Source organism: Glandiceps talaboti, chromosome 13 (genome assembly GCF_964340395.1).
Source record: "Glandiceps talaboti chromosome 13, keGlaTala1.1, whole genome shotgun sequence".
Lineage (NCBI taxonomy): Eukaryota > Metazoa > Hemichordata > Enteropneusta > Spengelidae > Glandiceps > Glandiceps talaboti.
The window spans coordinates 10479626-10496501 of NC_135561.1; the positions used below are offsets into that span (position 1 = coordinate 10479626).

At 36.4% G+C, this 16876-nt stretch overlaps 1 protein-coding gene across 1 annotated transcript in view; it reads left to right on the forward strand.

Moving 5' to 3' along the window:
• The window catches only part of LOC144445091 (regulating synaptic membrane exocytosis protein 2-like), a 170730-nt gene that overhangs the window by 77609 nt on the left and 76245 nt on the right, over positions 1 to 16876 (forward strand). The window contains exons 4-8 of the mRNA XM_078134642.1: positions 4861 to 6739; positions 7796 to 8016; positions 10458 to 10677; positions 14893 to 15016; positions 16215 to 16279. Of these exons, the coding sequence (XP_077990768.1) occupies positions 4861 to 6739; positions 7796 to 8016; positions 10458 to 10677; positions 14893 to 15016; positions 16215 to 16279 (2509 nt within the window). The remainder of the gene's footprint in view (positions 1 to 4860; positions 6740 to 7795; positions 8017 to 10457; positions 10678 to 14892; positions 15017 to 16214; positions 16280 to 16876) is intronic.

Below are 16876 nucleotides of genomic sequence, written 5' to 3' on the forward strand. Positions count from 1 at the left end.
ATCTCAGCTGCCTTTCTTTAAGCTTAGGGATCAAGAAATGTCATTTTCACCAATTCAACATTGTGTGACTTCCCTAAAATACATCCAGATGGGCAAATCTGGCCTAGAAGAGGTCTGCTGAATAGTGTGACAAGGCATTCTGGGAAACACTGCAAAGTTAGGAGCTTTGGATCTCTTTGATCAATAGCCTCAGCATTGTTAAGGGCAAGGATTACCGTATATGAGATTTGAAGATCCTAAATGTGTTTGTTTCCCAGAATTCTGTGTTACAGTATACAGTGGGACCTTCCTTAATAGCCAGATTAACCAGATTTGATAAAGTTCTCTATTTTAGAGAAGTCACATGATATCACAGCACTGACAGAAAGTAACTTTTCTCGGACTGTTCCCAAAGCATACCGGAATACTGAAGATAAAATCAGCTTCACTTTTGAACCTCTTTAACTGGAAGTAAAAATTATAAAATGTAATCTTGAGTTAGAGTTGTAATTTTATCATTTGATTATCCCTCTCGTATATAGTATATTGTTATCTTTATTTGGTATGATTTAGCGTGACCAAAAATGAACTTTTGAGATCCTAGTAATGTGTTGATTTTTGGGGTATTTAAATTTGTTGTCACAATGTTACATAATGTACAAACAAGTGTTGTCCAGATGTACCCGTACTTAATATGTAAATACAGATGTAGTATTTGCATGTTGTGATGGTGGTGGTGAGTGTACAGAGGAAATTACAAACTACCTGTGTGCCCTACAAATTCGAATAACAGGCAAAATGATAAAAACTGGATTTTTGTGTAAGTCACAATGTAGTAAGAGACAGATGCATACCAAATTTTGGTGGGTCATAGAAATTCCTGTGCATCAATGGTGGGTCACATTGACTTACATGTAGAGGACAAACTATCCACTCCTATTACCTAGTCGTGGTTACCCAGACTGTCACCGCTGGGGGCTTTGCCGCTGGGGCTCCCCAAGCGAGAGTCTGGGGAAACGAGAGTTCAACTCGCTAGCTCAGGAAGTAGCTTCTAGAACAGTGCATGTTGGGAATACAAGTTGTCATTTCTCAAGTGAGTGATACATTTTAACAACAACAAACAGGTCTCGTAAGCCCATTTGTTATGACATGGAAGAAATGTACTGTGTGACTTCTGGCTTGTGGTAGTTGAAACGTGGTTTCCCCAGACTTTGCGGTCTCGTAGAAGAGCCCCCCCAGCAGTGAGAGTCTGGGTAACCGAGACTAACTATTACCAGGCAACTCACTGCCTGATTACAAGATCAATTCTCGTCACCTGAAATAGCATTTTACCACCTAGGAATGTCCTAAAATTAACAATCATTCAAAATCATTCAATTTCTTTGTCAACACTATGACTTCCATTTCACACACTGTAAACACTTGTGAGATTAAGTTAATCTTTTTCTATATTAACCCTCTAGCATTGAGGTTCATTGTAAAATGCTTTTTTATGTGACCAAATTTTTTTTATGTCAACAAGTGTTCTACTTTCATGATGATAATATATAATGCTTTTTCATGTACCAAGATTTTGTTAAATCAACAAGTGTTACATGAAGTGATACGAATATTGTAGAGGGAGACCAGCTCAAAATAATAGTTTTGTATATATCTACAATATTCAGAAATTTTTTTCTGTAGTTTTCAATTGTTAATTTTGCATGTCCAGAACTTGTAAAATATTTTAAATTTTTTGATAAGGTCAATGATGCGCTGAGCATTTGGGATTTTTCTGTTTATCAGAAGCAACTGCAAATTTTGTGCCAATATTTAAAAAGATGGAAAACATGTATTCATTCATATATTTTCAGGTTCCCATAAAAACAGATCTTGATGCCATAATTTTCAATATCAGAATAGAAATAATGTCTTTCTTTTATGTATCGTCATTTCCACAGCTTACACTGTTCAAATATTTTTCACTTTTCATAGAACAATAATGGCATATAATTTTCAATATCAAAAATAGCCCATTGCCAATATCAAAAAAAGAAATTTTTCATTTATTCATTGTCGTTCTCATACTATTTGCTGTTCAAATATTTTGAAGTAACTGATTAAAGAATATGACACACAGTTCAGGCATTCCCTGTTTGTTAGCAACAAAAGCTAAATTGTCTAGCAAACAATGGTGGTGTATTAATAGTACTTGCCATTCATGCAGTTAGTGTGAAGTCGACTAGTGACGTCACGTAGACAGGATACCGGAATTGTTTAAAGCATAGGGAAAACACCCTACTGACGTCATCAGGCAAACTAAATAAGGGAAAGATGTAAACAAGTACTTGTAGATACATGAAGGCCTACGTAACGGACATTTTATCGTTAGCGTTCTCTGCTTTTCAAAAAAAAAGAAACTCTCATTCATAGGTAATTAATATTTAATGTAGATACATGAAGACCTACGTATGTATGTTCTTTCGTATGCGTTCTGTTCTTTACAAAAAAAGTAACCCAAATTCCTAGGTATTTCATATTCAATGTAGGTATATGAATTCGACCTATGTTGGTACGTATGTATGTTTTTTCGTTTGCATTCTCTGCTTTACGAAAAAAGAAACCCAAATTAAGAGGTAATTAATATTCAACGTAGATACATGAAGACTTACGTATGTATGTTTTTCGTTTGCGGTCTCTGCTTTTCAAAAAAAAGAAACCCAAATTCAGAGGTAATTACATAAGAGTTAGTTAATATTCATTGTAGTTGAAGACCTACATGCATGTAATAAATTTGTCGTTTGCAGTTTCTGATCTATGAAAAATGAATGTATGGGGAGGGCGGGGGGGGATGGGTTTAGTCAGATTTTCGAGCACTACATTTTGCACATTGTTTTCCCCTGAACGAGGGTATGCCAGATCACATTCTAAATTAACACCCAGCGGACTCAAGTTTCTCTCCCTCTTCCTAGTCTGTAAGTGGTAACTATAGAAGGTATTACTGAATGTTTCTTAGCCCTCTTGTGAAAAGATGCTAGGAAGAATATTGCACTCTGTTGTTTACATGTAATGTATCATGCCTTCAGTGATTGTTTAGCCATGATGCAGGGATAATAGCACAATACACATGACTTGGGTTCTTTAAAAGTACTAGTGGTAAATATTATAAGTCATGTATTGTTGAGTACAACAGCATTCATTTATATGTGCATGCAGTACATGTGATATTCACAGTGCATGATGTGAGTGTTTTATGTGCTGTACAGCTCCAGAATCAGTTCAAATTTCCAAGTCTGGTGTTTGTTTGTCCTGTTAACTCAGGGCTAACCTGCATACGTACACATGGGGAATGTTGCAGGCACAATTATACCTTTTTGCTCAATATAATTAATACCAGCCTGGTGCTCACACTTAACTTTCCCGATGTTAATTAAACCTGTTTCTAGCAGGGTCAGCAAGTGATTCTTCAACTATACTGTATAATACAGGTATCCAACTCCAGGTGTACAAATTGAAAATAGGTCAAGCCCCAGACAAATCCCACCATTAAGTGTAGTGTTTCGGGCCTCAAAAGCTATCTTCAAACAGCACTCCTAGTGGCTAAACTATGCAATCTTTTGTCTTTCTGATAACTGGCACATGGTAAATTCAATTTTTTTGTGTGATGGATTTCAAACTTCCATGCAAATAAATTTAATTTACTTGTGTAAACCTTTGAGTTATAAAACAGTGTGCCCCGTCATCTTGTGAAATTATCTGGTAAATGAAAATTCTGTTGATTTTCCAGTTATGGGTAAAGTTAATTTTTGTGATGCTATGCTTTCATTTTCATGGAAATTCAGAAAATAGATGGTCATTCATTGGTCACTTTCAGATAATATGATATTCCGGGAACATATAATTATATATATGCCATACATTTCAACATTGTGCTTTAAGGTGACGTTCTTGCACAAAGTAACTGTAGAGGGCGCTAGGCATATTAAATTGTTTGTTCATCGTCAACAACATGATGTTATGCAAAGTCACTTAGAAGAAAATTTATAGTATGGGTTGTCCTAAGAAAATACAAAATAGTTAACTTTGAGAATATACATGTTTTGATTTTGAGATTAATTAATGAAGATGAAAACTGTAGTCATTTGAATACAGTGCAATAGATGTACTATGCATGTACATTCATTTGAAGTTAGAATTAGAAATTGAATGCCAAAGACAGTTGGAAGTGGAACGTCAACAGGAACTTGAACGGCAACGAGAGCAGGAAAGACAGCGAGAAATCGAGAGACAACAACGGGAAATTGAAATACAGTGACAGCATGATGAATTTTAGAAAGTTGACAAAGTTTACGACTGGAATAACCTTTTTAGGCTCTGATAATGTTATCCAGGTTTTTATTGCTAAATCCACATACTGTGACATTTTAATTTGCAGGTACTATGGGTATGCAAAATATTGCTCAATAAGTTATGACACTGTCTTGTAATTGAGCATTCAGTTTTCGAAGTTAGATGCAAACTAAATTTATTGGTCTTCAGTGTGATAGATTTACACAAATAGGTGATAGCGGTTCCTCTGTTGTGGGATTCTAATCACCCTGTGATCAAGATAGTGTAAACATTGGAAGTTCCAAAATACTACAGTACAGGTTTATGGAACTTGAACTCTCTCTACTGAGACTATAATTAAACGAACGTCCATTCAGTAACTCATTACAGTTGTACCAACATGTTGTGACAATAGTTTTAGTCTGTGTCTATCTTAGAAAACTGAATGCTCAATTACCAGACTAATAATTTGATTTCAGAAAGTGAAAAAGTTTAGAATTGAAAAAAATAAGTTGTTTCAAGTTTTATTAGTGTGGAATTTCATCTGTAATACTTTGGTTTCGTGATTTGCAGGTACTATGGGTATGCAATATATGTCGGAAGAAACAAGAGATCATAACAAGAAGTGGACAATGGATTCAAACTGAGAAAGGCAAACAAATGGATTCACCATCAGGAAGTGAAACAGCTTCACTTGTCAGTACTAAAGATTCAGATCATCAGAGACTGAATGATGGTTCACGGGGCAGTGACAAAGAAAATATACCCAAAGGTGCTCCCAGTCAAGGTCCTCGGGGACGTGAACTTAAACGTCAATACTCTATGAATAAAGACGAAAGTCGTAGAGAAAGGACACCTGATTCAAGAGATCCACGCGATATTCGTGGGGACCCACGGAGGAATGAACATTGGAGGGGTTCCCACGGAGATGTTCACGCACAAAGGGAATATGATGAGAGAACTCGTAGTCATTCAAGGTCATCTTCCAGACACCCTCCTGATGATGTGCATTATAATTCTGATCATTCAGAAAGGCAATACCCAATGCATCCACGAGATCGTAGTCGCGATAAGTACGGTAGATACCCCGATGATAGGGGTAGACATATTGACAGAGACAGGCTGCCTCCTGAGAGGGGTAGGTCGTACACGCCTGACCGGGATCGGCATAGATATGAACGCGATAGGTTTTCAGATTCGGAGAGGAGCTATGCAGATAGTGAACGGGCCTATGCAGGATCTAGGGAAAGACTTCGTGACGATCGCAGCTATGCAGACCAAAGGCGATATGACAGGCACTCAGCTGAGTCCGATAAAAGTAGGCGGCTTAATGATAACATGCCTCAAGACAGACCTCCTTCAGCTCATAGTGATTTACAGTCACCAAACTCTAGGTATTTATCAGAAAGACGATTAAGCAATGACAGTGTGAGATCTGAGAGTGATTATTCAAGAGGTGGACGCGACAGGTCCATTCGGATGCAACATGAACGAGAGCAAAGGGAGCGAGAGCGGGAACAACGGCAGCATGAACAGGAATTAGAAAGAGAGCATCAAATAGAAATGGAAAGACAACGTGAAAGAGAAATTGAACATCAAAGACAGTTAGAGCTTGAACGCCAAAGACAATTAGAAATTGAACGCCAAAGACAGTTGGAAGTGGAACGTCAACAGGAACTTGAACGGCAACGAGAGCAGGAAAGACAGCGAGAAATCGAGAGACAACAACGGGAAATTGAAATGCAGCGACAGCGTGATGCAGAGAGACAACGGGAGTTGGAATTGCAACGAGAATTGGAAATACAAAGACAATTAGAAATTGAACGGCAGCATCAACAGAGGGATTTAGAACGTCAACGACAAGCAGATATGGAACGTCAACGACAAATAGAATTAGAACGAAACAGGGAATTAGAACGGGAAAGACAACGAGCAAGTGACATTCCAAGGCCTTCTGCTGGTGACCGGGACAGACACAGCCGACCTCATGACCTGGATTACTCTAAACATTCCGAACATTCTCGGACTGGACGAGAATTTGACCAATCACACGGTCAACTTCCCCGACCAGCCCCTAGGCATAGCATTACTGTAGAAGATGTGGATAATAAGAAACGTAGTCCCACACGACAACGGGAGCTGGCGGAGAGCAGGACTCTTCAAGATGCTTCCCAATATAGACAACACTTAGATCCTAGCTCAGCGGCAATGAGAAAGTCGCGACGAGACACGTCAAGAAAATCTGATGCAATGATGATCAGGAATGACTCTTTAAGCTCTGATCAGTCAGAATGTGTGAGACCCCCACCTCCTAAACCTCATAAACACAAGAAAGGTTCACGTAAAGCCAGGCAGTTTTCGTTGAGTAGCTCAGAAGAAGAAATCAGATCAACACCAGAATGTACCAGCTGTGAAGATGTGGAGATTGAAAGCGAAAGTGTCAGTGAAAAAGGTAAAGTCAAACATTCAGTTTAATTTTCTAAATACATGGATATGTGCAAACTCTTTGAGGTTTCAGTATGTATGTTTTATGTATAGAAGACTGATGTGATAGTGTGTATCAAATTGCCGAGTGATGTATGGTATGTGTTGTTTTGGAGACATCTGTTTATGTGCACATCATGGTCCAACATGATAAAAACCTTGCCAGTAAACTATTGATACTCAAACAGAACTTTGTTTCAGAGCAGAAATGTACATGATTTATATATACAGAAAAAGTTTTTCAAAGTGTGGGTTTATTTATTTACAAGTTTATGCACTATAAATTTATGTATAGATCTACAATGTATTTGGGTTTTCAAAAGTTTGAATGGTTAATTTTTAGGATGATTTTTCACATTTCAGCTCAATATGATAATTGTTTTTGATTACATGTACAGAAATATGTACATAAGTGTGTGTGTGTGTGTGTGTGTGTGTGTGTGTGTGTGTGTGTGTGTGTGTGTGTGTATGTGTGTGGTGTGTGTGTAAATAAATAATTGTAATTGTGTGTGCACATACATACATGTACATCTGTCTGTATAGCTATCTGTATGTGTGTATGTATGTATGTATGTATATGTATGTATGTGTGTGTTTATGTATGTATGTATGTGTATGTATGTATGTATGTATGTATGTATGTATGTATGTATGTATGTACGTACGTACGTACGTACGTATGTACATACGTATGTACGTGTATGCACGTGTGTGTGTATGTATGCATGTATGTATAATGTATGCATGTACGTATATATATGCACGTATATATATGCACGTATGTATGTATGTATTGGGTATGTACGTACGTACACATGTATAGTGATATTTGTTTAATAATTCACCACTGTGTTTTCTCTTTATTTTTTGTACTGTAGGGGAAGTAGAATCATGGGATGATAAATGGCATTCAGATGAAATGCCTTCACAACCAAAGCTATACTCCTCGGTGAGCTAATTTACAAATTACTATCAATGTTTTTCATTTTCGTTTTGGTTTTTCTTTTGTTTTTTTATCACATAGGCGAGCTAGGGAGTTATGATGACAAGAGAAAAGCAGCAATACATTACGGCCTTCTTTCAGAAAGTGAAATGACGGCTGCCAAAAAGAAAATAGTCCGCTTTGGGCGTGGTGAGGGTCGCTCAATGGACGAGGACTTAGAGTGGTCTGAGCCTCAAATAAAAGATTCTGGGGTGGACACTAGCAGTAACACCACATTAAATGAAGAGCATATCTTAAACAAGGTTAGCTCCACCATTTTTCTCACTGTCTTTGCTCTAGATCACCCTCTGTAGCCAATAGATGCATCGTCCCATCTCTCAACTGGTCCTTCTCTCGTCGCCATTCTTTCTTCAGACAGTCTTTCATTTCAACTCTCAGCATGTAACTTTAAAGATAATTTGTATCTACTTATTTAATTTTTTTCGTCGAATGACATAGCTCCCATTTATTACTTTGTTTAAAAGCAAAAGCATGCCAAAGCTGGAGATAAAATACAAAAACACAGTCTTTCTCTCAACACCATCTTGTTTATTTCACTCACAGCATTTCTTTAAAAAAGATGATGCATGTAGGTGTACTAAAATACCAAAATTCGCTCTCTCTGTCAATGCCAAACTTTTCAATCTTTCAATTCCACTCTGTTATTTTTTCTGGAAAGATGGTCAGTCTCTACTTAATGTTCAGATCATATAAAGTAACCAAAATGATCCCATCCCTCTCTCAGCACAATTTCTTCAGTATTTATCTCAAAAGATAAAAAGAAGAGTGTCCATCAAAAACACCATTCAAAAAGAAGTTAATCTAGAGCTAAGCATTTTTCTCCACAAGATTATAGTTATTTTCTGTATAACAGGCATATATACAACACTGTGACACAAAATGAGTTTGTTTGAAAGTCTCTCTTGGAATGCTGTCTTTTCATCGTTAAATTCAAACTTTTGTTCCTCCATCAGCAGTTCTTGCCAAACGTAGTCAATCTAATACAAGGGTTAAATGAAATACTCAATACAAAGTACCCTCTGCAAATTTTGTTCAGGTTTCCATGTTCCATGCAACCCTTCTTTCTTTTCAAATCAATTTTATGTTTCTCTATCAACTTCTTTATCCTAAATTTCTATCTACTTGATAAGCAGGTCATGTCCAAAACGGGATTCTCACCAGACCAATGGTCACATGACATAACTCTCTAACTCCTTATGTTGATATTTGGTAGACGTTCATTTTTTTATCTTAATTGTTATTGTCTGTCAGTGTTCTGATTCTTTTGTTTTTTATGCATGAAATATATCGGTCAATTTTTCGAGGTTTGATTATAAGAATGATGGAGGTACAGATTGAAGATTTAGAGTCTCAGATACATGTAGTCTTGGTTACCAAGACTCTCTGACTCAGCCACCCCAGCAGAGAGTCTGTGTAATTACAACGTCGGTGATTGAAACAAGATGGCTGCACAGAGAAGCAGACTGACAACATAACCTCAGTCGGTAGTAAAGTTACACAGTAGCAACTTTCATCCAATCTTCAGCTGTTTACAGATCTCAATAGCAGCCATGTTTCCCCCATACACAAATGGACTCGTCCCCAGACTTTCACTCAACCACGAAGTGCGCCATCAGTGGTGAGGCAAGGTAACCAAGTAAAGTCTACAGTATCTTCCATACTTATTGTACTGCAAGGTTACATGGTATTGCTTCCAGGACATATGAAAGTAATATGTGTCTTGGCCTTGGATGTAAAAGTCTTCAACCTTTGCTGTTACTTTGGTCAAGAAAACTCAAACCTCAATCTCTGTTGAAATGAGGAAAAAAAGTCAGGGTTCATAATGCAATTTTTTTTTACATTTACATATACTACTATGGAAAGCAAGCTATCGGCAAATTAAGATAGACACAAACTTGAAATGTTGTTGCATGTAGTGTCTGACACAAGTGGGTGATAGCAGTAAATTGTTATGTGGACATAATCATCCTATAATCAAAATAGCATATTAACACTAAATGAAGTACAATGTGTTATCACTTTGGAAAACTTGCTGTCAGAGATGTCACCCTTCTGTGAGTGTAATTACATCAGTGTCCATTGATAGCTTATATCATAGTCCCTGGACTGAATACCAGGGTCTTGGCTTTTATCAATTTGTAACTACTATAGTAACTGTTGTAGTATGTGTTTATCATAGTTTGCCGATAGCATGATTTCCATAGTAGTCATTGCAAATGAAAGTCAACCATAAATGAATATTACACACATGGTAAGATAGAATAGCCATAGTAAAAAAAAAAAAAAACGTTTATGGAATTTAAATTTTTGAAAATTGCATCTTCGCTATTAACATGACAATGTGACAGGTGTGTGTCAAAGGTTAAAATCTCACTACTGATAAGCGAGCCTACATACATAGATGAGCTTACATCAATTACCATAAAATTACCATAAAATGTTATTAGTTATTTTCATTTCACTAAAGACATCACTTGCAAAACAACTGGGAGATTCTTGGATACTATGGACATTTACTTGGTATCGTCGAGTCTATGGAACCTACCATATTTTCAACATGTATTGTTATAATAAAGTTAGTGTATGTGGAGTACTTTCTATTGAACCATTCCTAATGTACTGGCAAAGTCCAGTTAAAGTGTCTCTGCATCTTTTGTTACCATGGATTTCAATTGTTTCTCAGCATCCAGTAACCTGGCAACCAGACCTAGACAACAATCGCCTCATAGGTCACATGATTCTGAAGAAAGTAAGTCGTGATGGTACACCACCCAGGGACTCCAGTGCAATATTGGGACTAAAGGTAGTCGGTGGAAAGATGACTGACATTGGGAAACTAGGAGCATTCATTACCAAAGTCAAAAAAGGCAGTATAGCAGATACTGTGGGACATCTCCGTGCAGGTTAGTACATTTATGCATACATCAAGTTTGTGAGTACCATACATGGAGTTTGGGAGTTACACTGTGGGACATCTTTGTGCCGCCTGTGAGTAGGCATACAATGTACATAATTACATGACATTATGGTGAGTTAGCCATGTACTGTACTGTGGGGTCATCTCTATGCAGGTGGGTACATGCATATGGAGTTAGTGAGTTAGTGAGTTAGCTAAATAATACATTGTACTGTACTGCACTTGCACTGTACATGTATAGTTAGTTAGCCATGTAATACATTGCTCTGATACTGTATGACATTTACGATGCCTCAGTGGGTATGCACACATGGAGTTAGGGAGTAGACCATATAGTACAACATGTACTTTACATTGTACTGTAATGTGGGACATCTACACTGCATGAAAGGGTGATGTTTCTGGTTCCGTATACATGACAGTCACACAATGGAATTGCCGAAAATTCACATTTCTGTTTTGTGACCATCATGTATACGAAACCAGAAATGCCAGGTTAGTAGTCTAGGGTATAAGAGTATGGGAATTGCTACCACAGTGGCCTTCTTTGTATAAGCTTTTGCAAAAGTGAAGAAAAAGAGACTGCGATTTACTGGTATTGTTGTTTACAATCCGATGAGTTCTTTATTAAATCTAAAAGAGTGATATAAAGCTTGTTGTTAGATTAATTTGTAATAGGTCATAAAGACAATATAAAAAAATACATCTGGTTACAATGATTTATAAATGATTTCATAAATTGTATGTTAGACAATAATTATATGATAGTTTATACAAGACTGAATATTCATGGACTCTGGGTGCATTAGTACCAAATGAAAATTTTTACTCAGAGTCAAAAATTTCTTGGAAGCAAATACCAAATGTTCATTGAAGTCTTGTCAGCATTTTCAGTGGTGTACTGTTATGATAGTTTTATGTAACATTTTAAGTGTTTCACAAAAGTGCAATATTTCTAAGTCTATAACAAAAGTGTCAGTCGTGATCAGCATTTAATATAATACTAAAAATGAGAAATTACATCCAGCTGGTCACAAAGTACATGTATGTACACACATTCTCCCAAACACCCAGCTGGTGGGATGATCATGATACTATTTTTAGGACCATGGTAAACACAACCCATGCATACCGAAGAATTGGTGTGTAGCATGTGGCGTTTACTTCCCTAACAATGAGAGTGTACACTTAGAGCTAACAGCTTGTATTAACATGATGTGAAGTCAATGTAATCATGTACCATATGTCACTGTAGTGTCAACTCAGGAGTCGCTATAACGACATAATTTATATAGATTACTAATGCAAATATCAGGAAATGCACTACCACCTGTACTGTAGCATCGTGTATGTTTTGCTGATGAAGGCCAATATTGTCAGATTACTACACATATTTCCTCCTCACATATTAACTAAGTTTGTAACTACTGGTCAAATTCTGGACATGAATATGGTTTTTATTTAAAATGGGCAATTTCCAGACAGTAAAAATTGAAACCAGACATAAACTGGACACCTTACAGATAACGAACGTGGTATGAAGGGTTGTCATGGAATTCTGATAAGAATTCTTAGGTAACTGGTCAATATGATGATTAGGGCAGGGGTCGATTGTAGAAATACCGCAGTTCAGATAGTCAGTGTATGTGTGTGTGTGTGTGTGTGTGTGTGTGTGTGTGTGTGTGTGTGTGTGTGTGTGTGTGTGTGTGTGTGTGTGTGTCTGGAGGGGGTTGTGTATGTGCGGGGGGGGTCGTGTATGTGAGGGGGTGTGTCTATGGGTATGTGGGAAGGTGAGGATGTTAATATTTATATCATTAGAATAATCTTTTTTATGGGGAAGGGTTTCTGTTTTTAAATTTACAATATAAAATTCATCATCAAAATCCTCAATTCTTTGAATTATGTTTTTCTGCCTGGTACTGTCTCCACATTTCTATTTTATGAAGTCTTGTTTTTTTTCCCCATTCTGTGTGAGATGTTTTTAAAAAAATGTAAAATCTTTTGTTTAAATTTTTTTTTTTTATAAATCTTTTGTTTGAAATATGTTTTATAACAATAGTGAGTAATTACATTTCTCTTTAACCTCTTAACACTTCATCCTTGTGCTGGTATCAGCTGGTGTAGATAAAACAATAGATGATGTGATAGATGAGATCTGGTGATGACTAAATAAATGTGTCATCTTTATGCCCCTAGTGATGAACTTTTCGGCTCCAGATCACTTACATTTGTGACATTCATTCAGGCTTTTCTGTGACTTGACTGGCCCTCTTAAATTTGATCTGACATACAAGAAGATGTGTTGACAGACTGAGGACTTTTCTCCATGACAATAACTTCTTTGATTTGACATCATTATAATAAACCAAAATTTCAACCCAGTAGTGAGATGCCCGGCTATGGAAAGGGGAATCATTTCAAAAACTACCCGATAGACCCATCATTTTTAGGCACCAGTGTGTGTATCAGATAAAAAATGGTATCATCATTAGAATTGCTCATTTTCAGTGTGCGAAGAAATTGTAACAGGTGTACTTGGAAAGTTTTCTTTTAATAAAAGGCCCATGGTAGATTAAGATTAAGGTGAGATTAGAACTTTAGTAACAAAAATCAGTTGTCTGGATTACGATTGAAATGCAGTTGTCTGGATTATGATTTAAATGAGATTAGGATTTCAGTAAGAAAAGTAGTTGTCTGGATTAAAATTAAGGTGAGATTAAGATTTCAGTAAGAAAAGTAGTTGTCTTGCAAAACTTTAGAAGAATTAGGTTCAGAACAAAAGAATCTAATTGTCATTACTCCACTGATAAGATAACATAAATATGAGAACCGAGGGTTGAATCATGGGCCTTTCACAATTTGATGCAAATTTTGAATGACTTGTCAAAATTACTGATACATCAACAGTTCGTATTTACTGTATGGATAGTTATATTTGCATAAACAATGACTGAAGCGGAATGGAAACAGGTAAACATTTAACATCTGTGACACAAACCATCATAAAATATCAATTACCAAGGTAATTTAGAGAACATTCTCAATTTTTTTTACGTTTTACATCAAGTTTAATAGCTAGTCAGCCAGTCTTTGGATAACAACAGGGTAACTCAACGTTTTTCCGGACAAATGTATTCTCACAAGGCTTTCGATTGTTGGAAATTTCTGAGGATAAGATCCCAGTGATTGTAACTTTTTGGATACATTTGTTGTAAGACTCTGGATTTATTGGGAATACTGTAAAGTTTAGGGTGTAGTGGACGATGTTGCTAACTGTGGAGTTATACCCAAGGTGTAGGATGACCCGAAAGGGGTTTGGAGCATTGCCGCTTTGGCACCATGACTCGGCCACTTTTTGGAGTTGGAGGAATACTTGTTTTACAGGTGAACTGGCAACTTTTTCAAGTTGATAAGTTTACTTTTTAGGTAGATGAAAATTGTATGTAACTTAGACTTATTTTTGTGTATGGGATGGTGTATCTATTAAAGTCACATGTGTCAGTTAATGTGACAAATGCGATGAGTTAAAGCTAAACTCTACAGCTATTCATAGTATTATTTTCTTTCATTCAGCCAAAAAAAAAAAATATTAGTCCAAAGATGAGAAGAGATGAAGCCCTTCATTCAAAAAGCATTTTTCCAGCTTAATGAAGAATGATATTGGAGAATAATACATAGTTACACATGCATAATTTATGAAAATTAGGGAAAAATGACAATTTTTGAATGTTTCAACACATATTTTGAGCACCATCAAACCAACCATGTAGACATGTCTGTTTTGATATAGAATGACCAGGGTGTAAATTCCATATTTTTTGTTCGAATATGTTGGCTTGCATGTATTGTAATGCCAAATGTATTGTGTTCTGTACTCAGTACTTAGTTTGCATGAGCCCAAGTACTGGTAGTCACCATTTCATTTGGAGGGCACACCTTTTCATGTGCAGCAGTGCAGGTCTGGAACAGTTTGCCTCAGGAAATACGTCAATGCCCACAGCTTGTTCTTTTAGGAAGAACTTGTAAATATATCATTTCACTTTCAGCAGAGCTTTCAACATATAACTGCAGAGTACTTCTGCACTTTACTAAGTATTGGATAATGGCGATTTATAAGTGACTTGATTGATTGATTAATTGATTGATTGATTGATTGATTGATTGATTGATTGATATTTTTGTGTGTATCTTTGCCCTACAGGAGATGAGGTGCTAAATTGGAATGGAAGAAACCTACAGGGGGCCACTTTTGATGAGGTCTATGATATTGTACTAGATTCCAAATCAGAACCATTAGTGGAATTAACAGTAGCAAGACAAATGGGGTAAGATTTTAGACTTTCTTTGTTTTGTGTGTGAAAATTTGACAAGTGGCTTCATTGGTGTTTAGATCAGCCAATCTGAACTTTCACTGTTGTTTACACAGAGAAAGTAAATCACAAGTATTTTGAAGAAAAAAATGCGGAAAAATGAAGGAAACTGCTGTAAAGATAATAAGGGATACAGCAAAATGGACATATAATGAGAATCAATATTGGGAATTATATCAGAAAACCAATTGTAGTAACACTATTATATGAAGATGGTTAGGGTTAAAAGGATTTGGGGGAGATAATTCAAAGTACATTTTTAACTCAACTTAAACTAAAAGTGCAATCTGTTAGAATCTTTAAAAGTCCTGAAATAATTCAATTTACAATTTATATTTGAATCTATTTGAATATGTCTTGTGACCAGCAGTAAAATAATGATATTACCGTATTGTCTATCAATTCAAGTAACTTAGTCCATCATGAGATAACAATCAATCACAGGTAGTTGATGAAGTATACCACAAAATGCTCTTATCATCTAAAAAAAAATCTTGGAAATTTAGTGGGAAAAAAATGTGGAAATAAAATAAATGGCTTGATGCAGATTGTATTGTATGCATCAAAAAGGACATTGACCTTTCAGGGAGGTCAAATATTATGGGATGTAAGTAGATCATAGGCTTGATACCAAATGACGAGATAACATTGATAAATACAAGTAACAGCTGACAGCTGATACAATATGATGTAAGTTTTATCCTTCTAAAGCATTTGACATGTGCTGAGTCATTCATGTCAAATGATAAAGTTTGCAGAAATAAAAGACAATCAATTTCACTGCTTGTTTCAGATATGACTTGTGACGTTAAATGATTGTTATACCTGATGTCACGATGTCAGGAAACTGAAGTCATTAATTTGTATATAAATGATGTCACAGCTGGTGTCCTGGTTACATTAATGACAGTTAGTTCACCACCAAATATGCTACCATTTTGCTTTGGGTTGCTACCTTTAAGGTTCAGCGTCTGTTTTCATTTTTCCTTTGCTGGTTAATGATAATTACGATAATAATGCTTTTCCACACACAAAGCACTTTACAGTTTAATATCAATAATTATTTCTTTCTCTTATAACTGTACTGACCATAGTCTAAGCTAGCACTGCTTACTAACACACTGCCGTATATCTTGCTGCATTTAATCTACAGTGACATTGGACCAGAAAAAGACCCGAGAGATATTATAGCCAAGAGAGCAAGTCTCAGTAAGTCTTGTTAGTATCCCTGCAGTTACTAATATTCCCTCTGTGTTCTAACTTCAATCTGTGTCTTTTTGTATTATGCACTTTTCACTTAATTATACTGATGAGGTCAAAAAATAATGTAAGTCTGTGGTTCCGATATTCTTTCTATCTGCCATTTAAAACTATGGCACTAGGTGGGCAGTTTGATAGGAATGAAAGTGGATAGATATGGATTGTGTGTGTGTGTGTGTGGGGAGGGGGGGTTACAGGGTAGGGTTGTGTGTACAAGCACGTGTTCGTGTATTAACATGTGTGCCATGATGTTTGTATAACCATCATGTCAGTGTGTCTACGTATGTGTGTGTGCATGTTTTTTGTGTATGCTTGACTGTGTCTATATGTGACGGTGTACAGGTGGAAGTGGTGTGTGCATGTGCATACTTATGTGTACAGTACACATGTAGTCTACAAGTGACCTGACAAATTATGAGTCAAATTTCGTTACTGTGAGAAATATCAACAAGGTACTATTTATAGAATTTTCGACCAAAATAAATGTAACGTCTCCTAGTGTGATCTGTTGATGAGTCATATGATGTCATGGGTTGACAAGAACATAGTGTCTTA